We start from the raw sequence: 11,667 nt of genomic DNA, 5'->3' as shown, positions 1-11,667 counted from the left end.
GTGTCAGTGCATGTGTGTGTCCTCTGTGTGTGTGTCAGTGTGTGTGTGTGTGTGTGTGTGTGTGTGTGTGTGTGTGTAAGGTACAGCGGATCTTTCATTGTGGCAACAGGACTTGTACAGAAAATTATTGCACAAGCATACACATACACACACACATTACAGGCACACTCAGTCAAAATCTGCAATCCTTGCAGGACAAAGTCCAGCCTTTTGTGTGTATCAAATGACACCACAAACAAACAAGCCCTGCATTCTTCATTTACAACAAACACTCAGCATTTGGCACTTTCCAAGGACATAGCTGCCAACTAGGATTCTTTTTAACTTTCAAAGTGTGCACGCACACACTCTCTGTCTCTGTCTCTCTTTCACACACATTCCCTTCCCCTTCTCTTCCCTCATTCTCTCTCTTTCCCCTGTCTCTGTCCGCCCCCCCCCCCCTCTCTGTCTCTCTCCCTCTCTCTCTCCCCCTCTCTCTCTCCTCTCTATATCCCCCTCTCTCTCTATCCCCCCCTCTCCGTCTCTCTCCCCTCTCTATATCCCCCTCTCTCTCTACCCTCCCCTCTCTCTCTCTCTCCCCTCTCTATATCCCCCTCTCTCTCTACCCTCCCCTCTCTCTCTCCCCTCTCTATATCCCCCTCTCTCTCTACCCTCCCCTCTCTCTCTACCCTCCCCTCTCTCCCCTCTCTATATCCCCCTCTCTCTCTACCCTCCCCTCTCTCTCTCTCTCTCCCCTCTCTATATCCCCCTCTCTCTCTCTCTCCTCTCTATATCCCCCTCTCTCTCTACCCTCCCCTCTCTCTCTCCTCTCTATATCCCCCTCTCTCTCTACCCTCCCCTCTCTCTCTCTCTCTCTCTCCCCTCTCTATATCCCCCTCTCTCTCTCTCTCCTCTCTATATCCCCCTCTCTCTCTACCCTCCCCTCTCTCTCTCTCTCTCCTCTCTATATCCCCCTCTCTCTCTACCCTCCCCTCTCTCTCTCTCTCTCTCCCCTCTCTATATCCCCCTCTCTCGCTATCCCCCCCCCCCTCTCTCTCTCTCTCTCTCTCTCTCTCTCATCCACACAAACCCACCCACACAGACTGCAAACACATTCAGTCAATCAATACACCAAAGTCAAATCTTCTGGCTTTTTTTCTTCCTTTATCTCAAAATGAACGAGTATTAACAAGCAGTAAATTGTAAGCAGACTGTAACAGTAAAAAAAAGAAAACTGAAAGAAAAAGAACAAAGAAAACTCTTTGACAGGCTTCAACCGCCTTACAACACAGATCTCTAAACTCCTTACATAAACCATCTCTCCTTCACATCCGGCTTCTAATAAATGCCTCACTCTCAGTCAAGCTAAAATTCAAACAACTTACAAAACCAGGGCCAGACCCAGGGGGGGGGGGGGGGGGGGTTCCAGGGGTTCCGGAACCCCACCCCTGGAAAAAGCATGTACCTTGCTTTGAGTGTTTTTTTGTTTTTTTTTTACTAGTTTTAGCACCAAAACAATGCTGCTCTTAACCCTCAAAACAAGGCCCAGAATGCACTAGATTGCACAGATTTTAACCGTTTTTAAAAAAAAATTTCGGGGGAGCATGCCCCCGGACCCCCCTAGTTCACGCGCCTGCAAATGTGGCTTCGCCACTTCGCTGATTTGCCCCCCCATAAAAGGAGGAACCCCCCCTTACAACTCATTTGGTCCGGCCCTGAAAACTGATCTTTCCAGCACACATTTCAAACATCTTACACTTACAGAAAACTGTGATCTTTACTTTACATCCTTCAAATAAACAAAACACCTCTCTCACACAAGCTTCTAACAATTACAAAACAGATCTTTCCTGCACTCATTTCCAACACCTTCCAGAAAACATCTCTCCTCATCCTTCAAATACCAGAACATTTCTGCTTGCACACATACGTCCCCCCAAACTCCAAAGCTGCTTGGGGGATTTCAGCTCGATCAACTTCCTCGAAATGAAAGTAGTTTCTTTTGTAGGCTCTGACCGAGGCAACGGCGTTATAGCTCTCAACACACGCTGGTCGGAAACCATACTTCTCTGGTCCTAGCAGACAATCGCTGAAAGACGACATGGGAGACGAAACTTTCAGCGCAAGTTTGTGGTCAACACTGGTGAGATTCAGGTTGAAAGCACCATTGCAACCGTCGTGAACGAAGGAAACCCGACTGTTGGCAGGAGTAAAATTCCAGACAATGTTCTTACCAGGGTTTCGGTAGCCGACGAGAAAAGCTGTAACATCCCGAATGAAGTGAACAATACCGCCTGACAGAGCTAAGTTGACGTTGCTTTTAGTCACACCTTGAGACCAGACCCAAGCAGTGGGGAAAGTTTCGCCCCAGTTCTTCTCCATGTGGAGGCGAGCATTTCCTCCCGATACAATCCTGCCGGAAGCAGCGTCTGTGAATTTGTACTGCGTGACGGTAGAGCGTAAACTGTAGACGAACCAGTGAAGGGGAAGGGGAAGGTGATCCAGCCAAGACTCGGGACCCTCGCCGTGCGGACCCCAGGGTACAGGGTTCGAGGCCTTGATGTAAAGCCTCACGTTTCCTATAGCAACATTCACTAACGTTCCATCCGCCGTGACCACAAAGGAGCCGTTGTTGCCCAACTTGACGGAAAAGTCCGGTGGAGATTCGTCGTCGGGGTTCTGAACGACAGGTTTGCCTCCCTGCACTGTCACAGAGTAATCCCTTGCCGGGAACGCTCCGTTGTACGACTGTAGCTTTTGGCTGACGTTGTTGTCTTGCACTAAGACACTGGCGTAAACCAAGGGTAGGCCTTGCTGCTTATGCATGGCGCAATGTTGAGATGAGAATTTGCATTTTTGAGATTCCGCTGGTGATTGAGAAGCTGACGTCCCAGCTGAAGAATTCTTGGCGGGCAAAACACGACCATGCAAGAATCCCAGACTGAACTGCTGAGCAGGGTCCATGAGACGCACGTACCAGCCTTCGAAGAAAGGCCCGTTGCTAGGATACAGATGGGGATCAAACTGGTTGCCATGGCATCCCGTTGCTAGGAGACAGAGGATAAGGAGGCAGGTGGCTGCAGGGGTACCTTGTCCTAACACCATCATCTTGGAGGGGAAGTTTTGTTGTGCAGCCGCTTTATAGACCTGAAGAAAAAAAAAGAATAGCAGCATGAAAAAGATTCAATACAGAATGTGCAGGAAAAAGCCCTTCAGCTTTAGGCCTATTATGTCCCATTCATCCCAGATTTTCTCATTTTACACTTGAAATCCACTTTTTTTAATTGTCATGAGAGGTTTTGAGGAGAAAAAAAGAACGTACATCACTTGAATTTGATTTGTACCAGGGATGTTGCTACAAATTTGTGCTGATGGGACAAATGTCCTGACTTAATCAACACGAATAGGACATTTGACCGGCTTAACAAATTTGAATAGGACATTTCAGGTGACCTACATTGTGGTCGTACACATTATCGTCTGCTATTAACTGTTCTCTCTTTATGTCGTCTTTTCTTCTCTTTTTCTCTTATTTGAGATGGCTTTGTTCCATATGATTACTTTTAAAAGAACCCCCTGCACTAAAACCAAGAAATTACTCCATACCTGAGAGAGACTGATTCTGTACCGGTGGGCTACATAAAGTGACTGGATATAATCAGGGACCTATCTATATAGGTCTATGATATAATGAACTTTTAGATACCGATGCCCTGGACCCCTTTTATCTAGCAGATGTCTTTCTCTCTCTCTCACTGTCTAACTAGCGTGTGTGTGTGTGTGTGTGTGTGTGTGTGTGTGTGTGTGTGTGTGTGTGTGTGTGTGTGTGTGTGTGTGTGTCAGTTTGGTTTGTTGCTGTGTCTGGTGGTTGTGTTGTGGAGTACACATGTTGCAGAATGATCTTGAGTACATCTACTGACCGATGCAAGCAAAATGTGATCGGACACAGTCCGTGTCGTGTTTTTCCTTTCGTCACTCTCAGTCGCAAAGGAGACACAACGATATGTGTAGGTTCTGTAGATTTATTAACAGCTGGAACAACGGTGACAATATCTCTCAGCACAGTGTAAGAAAGAACAAGTGCAAGACTGGTAAAGAACAACAATACGTGTGCGCAGCCCTACTTATATAGTTAATGGACATACGAGAATATTCGGGAAACATCGACACTAATCTGGTTAGATCTACACAGTTCCATCTGTTCGATGAGCGTCTACGCTTACGTCATGAGTGACTGCGCACTTAATCAAAGTAAGTTCCATAATGTTCTTTATCCTTCCATTCGATTCCAGTGGTATCTAGCGATCTCCACAACACCTCCCCACCTAAACTGATGCTACTCCTGAAGCATCAACAGCAAAGTCTCTCTGTGGGTTTGCGTGTTCTCTTTGACCGTCTTGGATTGTCTGGTCCATACTCTGGAACGGATGGAGTACCTTTGGGTTTGGTCTGTCTCCGAGTTTGTGGCACAGTTTCCAAGATCTCCATGGGGTGATCTGTTACAAGTTCAGAAACAGTGTCCACTTCCTCACCAGGTTCATTGTCTTCCTCAGTGGTGTAGCGTGGCTGTAGCTGTTCCCAGTGTCGTCTCCATACTGGACCATGAGGAATGACCATGACGTTGAAGCAGCGAGTACCCAGAGACTTCTTGATGACTGCTGGTACCCATCGGTGTTGTTTGTCTCGGCGAGGTCCATGGTACAGAGCATACACAGGATCTCCGGCCTTGTACTGTCTGGTTACCTTGACGACAGCTTTCAAGTCTGGAGTCATCTGAGACTTGGATGCCTCCTTGTGGATTTGGCTGTAGTTCCTTTCTGCAGCCGTGAGAGTCTTGGACACGTTGGCGATTGGGCGCTCGCTTCCATCTGGATAGCGATGAAATAGGACTGCTCCAATTCCAACGTTGGACGCGTCACAAGCTAGTCCCAAAGTCTTGTTTGGATCGAAGTGTACCAGAACTTGATCCGAGGAAAGCACATTTTTCAACTGTTCAAATGCTGCCTGTTCCTCATCTCCCCACTTCCAGGGGTTCGCCTTCTTCGTCAGGCGGTAGAGCGGCTCTGCCATGCTGGCCAGGTTAGGGATGAACTTCCCGTAAAACTGAACTGAGCCCAAGAAAGACTTCAAGCTTGAGACGTCCGTAGGGGCTGGCATTTTCAAAACTGCCTCGACCTTCGATCCTTTGGAGATCCCTTCGGCCGATAAGGTATGTCCAAGGTATTCCACACTGGCTTGTGCGAACTCGCACTTTTCACGACGACATCTGAGTCCTTTGTCGTTCAGACGAGTGAGCAAACGTTCCAGGTTGCTCAGGTGGTCGTTGGCGTCCTTCCCGCTGACGAGTATATCATCTTGGAAGACGGCAACACCAGGTAGATCACAGGTCAGGTTTTCCATGATCTCTTGAAAGTAACCAGGTGCTGACTTTATCCCGAAAGGAAGTCGTTGCTGCAGGAGTACCCCACGGTGAGTGCTGAGGGCTAGCCTGCGTTGACTCTCTGGTGCCAGCTTGATCTGGTTGTAGGCATCAGCAAGATCGATCTTGGTGTATCCGAATCCACCTCCTAGCTTCTGCATCAGTTCCTCTGGGAGTGGCATTGGATGACGGTGATCTTCAAGCTGATCATTGATGCCCACTGAGTAGTCACCACAGATCCGTAACTTGGGCTTCAGGGTGCCCGAGGTTTGTGCCTTACGAATTGGTACCGCTGGCGTTCCGTATTCGTTGAACTGGACTGGCTTCCAGACTCCTTTGGCGATGCCTTCTTCGTAGCCTTTGGCGAGGTCATCACGAAGAGCGAAAGGTACCGGACGTGCCTTGTGAAAAACCGGCTTCGCATCAGACTTGAACTTCACGTCCAGTTCGAAGTCCTTGAGACATCCCAATTCTTGTTTGAAGAGATTTGGGAATTTATCAGACAGTCTGTGACAATCTCGTTGCAGGGCAGCATAAGGCGCGTTGGAGGTCGCTGGATGCGTAGGTTTTGCACCCTCACTCTTAGCGTGACTCTCTATGCTCCTCAGTCCTAGAGCATTGTCCACAGAAATTCCCAGAGTCTGGATTGCGTTGCGTCCTAGCAGATTCAGATGAGGGATCTTGGTGACGATGTACGGAATTGAGCTTTGCTTACCAGTCACTGGATCCTTGGTTTGGCCCATGAAAGTTCCCAGCACGGGCAGGTCGTGCTTGCTGGCAGATTCGTAACGATGTGTGACGTCATCCAGCTTCGGTTTTCCTAGTTGTCTCCAGACCGGAAGAGAAACAAAATTTCCCGTAGTTGCGGTGTCCAGTTCCATGGTGAACTGTCGGTCCTGGATTGTTATGGGTACATCCAACCTAGGAGTATCTTGGGGAACTTCACCGAGGATCGCGTTGACAAGCTCTGCTTTCGTGACTCTCTTCACGGAAGCCTGGGAATGTCGTTCCCGATTCTGATGTTGCTTTTTTCTACAGACAGCTTCCAAATGTCCTGTGACGTCACAGTATCGGCATTTGGCGTCTTTGTAGGGGCAGTCTGTTGCTTTGTGGGCCTTTCCACATCGGTAGCACTTCCTGTCTGTGGAATTAGACTGCTTGTGGTTCTTTCGTGGACCCGTAGTCTTGTTCTGGTGGACCTTGTTGACTGGCATGGTCTTGGAACCGTAGACAGTTTCCTTGGCAACCTTCGCTGCGTCTTCAGTCTCAATCGCGACTTGGACAGCACGTGCGAAATCCAGCTCTGTGTCCTTGATCTTGAATAGAGCCTTTAAGACAGCCTCATTGTTGACAGAACATATGAATCTCTGTCTCAGAGCTTCGTCTTGTGGGTTTTTGATCGAAGGAAAGTCACAGGTAGCGGCGTCTTGGCGTATGCGCGCTGCTAACTCCTGGAGAGTTTCGCCTGGCTTCCGTTTCATGTCACTCCAGAACTTGAAACGTTCTCGCACTATGAAGAGTTTCGGGTCGAACTGTTCTTTCATGAATTTGACAATCTCGTCCATTGTCAAACTGTTGATGTCCTTGGGCGGATTTTGCTGAGTAGCCAGATTTGCCAGTTGTTTGTAGACCGTAGCAGTCTGATTCGTCAAGAAAACTTGAGCCTTGCGCTGCTCCGGTACGGAGTTGGCGACCACAAACGTGCAAAATCTTGACCAGTAGTCAGGCCACAGTTCCGATGTTGCATCAAACGCAACAAAAGATGGGATTGCAGCTGCCTGTGTAGTAATGGGAAAACGTAGATTCGAAGCACTCGGATCGTCGTAGCTTTCCTCCCTGGCAGAAGCTGCGGCACCACTGAACACTTTCATCATCAACTCCATCTGGTGCATGTGTTGCTCCATATCTTCCTTGTGCTGGCGTTGCTGTTGCTCCAACTGCTCCCTTAGAAGCGTTATCAGCTGCTCTGTTTCCGTCATTTTGCAGTAATAAGTCACTCCGAATAGACAAGGGAAGTAACTGTCGGCGACGCCAGTTGTCGTGTTTTTCCTTTCGTCACTCTCAGTCGCAAAGGAGACACAACGATATGTGTAGGTTCTGTAGATTTATTAACAGCTGGAACAACGGTGACAATATCTCTCAGCACAGTGTAAGAAAGAACAAGTGCAAGACTGGTAAAGAACAACAATACGTGTGCGCAGCCCTACTTATATAGTTAATGGACATACGAGAATATTCGGGAAACATCGACACTAATCTGGTTAGATCTACACAGTTCCATCTGTTCGATGAGCGTCTACGCTTACGTCATGAGTGACTGCGCACTTAATCAAAGTAAGTTCCATAATGTTCTTTATCCTTCCATTCGATTCCAGTGGTATCTAGCGATCTCCACAACAGTCCGCCTTCTACAAAGTATTATAGGACATCTGACCGAGACCTGATGATATGAATCGGACAGTTGAGGCACTTAATCGGTCTAAGACCGATGTCCGACGCCTAACGACATCCCTGTGTACGTTCAAGTCAAATAATAGACTTTAAATCATCATAGCATCTTGGCTGAAGTGAAGAATGTTAATTTCAAATCCAACTTTTGGAGGCTTGTATTATAAACAGAATATTAACAACACAAAACATGTAGAAACAAATCACATGAGAGCTATAAAAGAAGAAGCAAACCTTCAGACCAAATGGTTATTGAAACTTCTATTCTCTATTCTATTCTATTCTCGCTGTAATAGGAAAAAGGGGCTATCTCACTTTCTCAGCCGACACCAGAAAGATGGGCTACACCTGGAGTCAGATAGAAAAGATGGCCCATGACAGAGGACTCTGGAGAGCTGTTGTTGGCGGCCCATACCCTGACAGGAGTGACGGGCATTGAGTTGAGTTGAGTGAGTCACTTTCTCACTTAGGTAATTTTATTCCATGGGAGAACAATCATTCTGGTCTTCAAGGTGACTTCTCCTCCCCCCCTTCAGATATTATGCAAGTGATAGCTATGGCAAGCACTGGAGTGGACTCTCTGCTGGGAAAATTGCCTAACGAGTTATGATCATGGCATTGAGGCTTACTATCACTATCAGCTCTTATATGACCTGCCTCATACTTATACACGTGTCCATATTGCCTTTCAAACATTTTTCGACCTGTGTGTGAGTGTGTGTATGTGTGTGTGCCTGTGTGTGTGTGTGTGTGTGTGTGCAGGGGAGGATTGGGGGGGGGGGGGTTATAGACCCCCCCCCCCCCCCCGGCTGTCAAAAAAAAATTATTACTAACTTTAAAAGAAATAATGAGTGGCTGCTGACACCAGTTGATCATGTTTAAAATCAAGGATAAGCCATAAAATAGCTAAAACTCTTCAGCTTCTGGCCCCCCAGACCCCCCAACGGGTCCTTGCCCAAGTACCCCACAAGGGGTCTACCCCTGGACCCCAAGTTGTAACCCCCCCCCCCCCCCTGGCTTAACTGCTCCGCCCCTGGTGTGTGTGTGCACGGTGTATGTGTGTGTGTGTGTGTGCACGGTGTGTGTGTGTGTTTGTGTCTGCGTGTGTCTGTCTGTGTGTGTGTGTGTGTGTGTGTGTGTGTGTGTGTGTGTGTGTGTGTGTGTGTGTGTGTGAAGAAAAGAGAGAGAGAACCGAACTTTATCTTATAAGGATTGATGTCTCCCTGTCGATGTCTTTCTGTGGATGGACAATTAATTAAAGACTTTGATTGTGTGTGACAGTATTTCCACACACAATATGAACACGCACACACACACATAACACACACACACACACACACACACACACACTCACAAATAATGTGAAGAATAGTAGCCTGCAACATCACTTACCCTTTTAAATCTGAACCTCCTTTGTACCATGAGCATTGTTCACAGCAAAATTATTTTACCGCAGGAAGAACAATTAAGTATATTGTCTCTCTAACACATCATTCTTCAACAACTGCCTCACGCACAATAAAATCTTGCACATGAACGATGAATGTTAGACGCCAGTAAATACAGCACCCAATACTCACGTGACATGTAAAATTAACTTCAGACTGGCTGTTTCACCACCAATTTCAAGCGGTACAATTATCTTGAGGGAGAAAATCATGGCAAGATCTTGCAACTGAAGCAGATTTGTGATGTAATTCGATCGATTTTACCCGAAATTTGATTTATTAGAAAACGCACCAAGCGGTTACGTCCCTTGAATAAGAACAGAACTATTTTGCGTTGAAGCTAATTTCAAAGTCAAAATACCATTTGAGACAGTGACAAAAGGTCAGGTGTCATGTCTACTGTCCCGAATGACACACGGTTGCTGACATTTCACCATTGCCAACAGAATAAACAAATAAGAAATAGGTAGAAAATGAATGTGAAAACTGACTTTGATTGTTGATCAATATTTTCTATACCACTAACAAATAATCTACTTACACATAGCTGTTTGGCAAATGTATGTTGCATGGGACACACTGACATGAAAGTGGAAGATGTTTTCCCCTCTAGAGAAACTACATATCAAGTTACACTTTTTGTGCTCTTCCATTCCAGTTGGCAATCAATTGTTAACGCATGTTATTAGAAAAAATAGAACGAAAAAAGATTAGATAGAATGAAAAATGTACTGGTGATGTCATTTGGGACATACTGACATGAAAACGTCACCTTTTGTCATTGTCTCATTTATCATCACAAACAAGAATCCAGGGGGGGGGGGGGGGATACAAGGTCCAAAGTTTGATCAGCAGCACTGCTCGGTGCGTTTTCGAATAAATGGAATTTGGGGGATAGTCACAAACATGTCACGTAAGTAGCTCAAGGCCTTGGCATTATACAATGGAACCTCCTATTAAGACCTTCAAGAAAATAAAAATAAATCAGGTCTTGAAAAGAAGGGAGTTTTAATTAAAGTGGGGGTAATTTTAAAAATGTTATAAACAGACAATCTCGAAAACGAGGGTTTCAAAAGGGGCAAATCTTAAATCGGCGGGGAGGGAAGGAGGGGGGGGGGGAGTAAGAGGGGGACGGGTTCCACTGTACATAAATTGTCATTGAGAGGAAATCCGGCAGGCGCGTGCACAGGACAAGGACGAGGGAGAGATAAGAGACTGAGAGAGACAAAGTGACTGACCTCATAGCACACAGTCCGCTGAATTAATAACACTTGAAACACAGATATGAGTCATGTTGATGGTGTGTCGAAAGCTCATTTCAGACTGTCATTATGTCATCCGTCGTGAAATCATTTTCACATTGGGGGCATCCCCTGTTCTTGCGAGTTACACAACTTTGCATTGTTGTTGTTTTCGAGCGAAAGAAGGGAGGCAAGTCTCAAAATAGTGGACATATAAAGACTACGCTGATTATGTCCCTTGTTTTGACAAAAACGTACCCATTTATAGTGCGTTAGTGTAATTTTGGCTGGGTGTGTGCGTGAGTGTACATGTGTGTTGGTTTTAATGCTTTGTGTTTACTTGTGTGTGTGTGTGGGGGGTACATGTGTGTTGGTTTTAATGCTTTGTGTTTACTTGTGTGTGTGTGTGGGGGGTACATGTGTGTTGGTTTTAATGCTTTGTGTTTACTTGTGTGTGTGTGTGTGGGGGGGGTACATGTATGTGGGTATTAATGGTTTGTGTTTACTTGTGTGTGTGTGGGGGGGTACATGTGTGTTGGTTTTAATGCTTTGTGTTTACTTGTGTGTGTGTGGGGGGGTACATGTGTGTTGGTTTTAATGCTTTGTGTTTACTTGTGTGTGTGTGGGGGGGTACATGTATGTAGGTGTTAATGGTTTGTGTTTACATGTGTGTGTGTGTGTGGGGGGGGGTACATGTGTGTTGGTTTTAATGCTTTGTGTTTACTTGTGTGTGTGTGTGTGGGGGGGGGTACATGTGTGTTGGTTTTAATGCTTTGTGTTTACTTGTGTGTGTGTGTGGGGGGGGGGTGTACATGTGTGTTGGTTTTAATGATTTGTGTTTACTTGTGTGTGTGTGTGGGGGGGGGTGTACATGTGTGTTGGTTTTAATGCTTTGTGTTTACTTGTGTGTGTGTGGGGGGGGGGGGTACATGTGTGTTGGTTTTAATGCTTTGTGTTTACTTGTGTGTGTGTGTGTGTGGGGGGGGGGTACATGTGTGTTGGTTTTAATGCTTTGTGTTTACATGTGTGTGTGTGTGTGGGGGGGGGGGTACATGTGTGTTGGTTTTAATGCTTTGTGTTTACATGTGTGTGTGTGTGTGGGGGGGGTACATGTATGTGGGTATTAAAGGTT

At 46.4% G+C, this 11,667-nt stretch overlaps 1 protein-coding gene across 3 annotated transcripts; it reads right to left on the bottom strand.

The window, feature by feature from the left end:
- Window positions 1-1,123: 1,123 nt before the first annotated feature.
- Window positions 1,124-10,723, bottom strand: LOC138976577 (uncharacterized). 3 transcript variants are annotated; one of them, XM_070349422.1, is made up of 2 exons: window positions 10,533-10,723; window positions 1,124-3,126 (listed from the first exon to the last, which is right to left on the bottom strand). In XM_070349422.1, exon 2 carries the CDS (start codon window positions 3,085-3,087, stop codon window positions 1,876-1,878), a length of 1,212 nt encoding a protein of 403 aa, XP_070205523.1. In that variant the 5' UTR covers window positions 3,088-3,126; window positions 10,533-10,723; the 3' UTR covers window positions 1,124-1,875. The 3 variants fall into 3 exon arrangements, with proteins under 3 accessions (XP_070205523.1, XP_070205524.1, XP_070205522.1); XM_070349423.1 differs by lacking the exon at window positions 10,533-10,723 and adding an exon at window positions 9,427-9,618; XM_070349421.1 differs by lacking the exon at window positions 10,533-10,723 and adding an exon at window positions 9,239-9,389.
- Window positions 10,724-11,667: the final 944 nt, after the last annotated feature.

This window comes from Littorina saxatilis, linkage group LG9, assembly GCF_037325665.1.
Source record: "Littorina saxatilis isolate snail1 linkage group LG9, US_GU_Lsax_2.0, whole genome shotgun sequence".
Classification (NCBI taxonomy): Eukaryota; Metazoa; Mollusca; class Gastropoda; order Littorinimorpha; family Littorinidae; genus Littorina; species Littorina saxatilis.
The sequence above is the reverse complement of the archived record's forward strand: the minus strand, read 5'-3'. Positions and strand labels throughout refer to the sequence as shown.

Coding starts and splice junctions, on each gene's coding strand:
- LOC138976577 (XM_070349421.1), bottom strand. CDS start 9,274: ATGCTCATGGTACAAAGGAGGTTCAGATTTAAAAGG. Junction 3,127..9,238: donor GGAGGTTCAGATTTAAAAGG/GTAAGTGATGTT, acceptor TTTTTTCTTCAG/GTCTATAAAGCGGCTGCACA.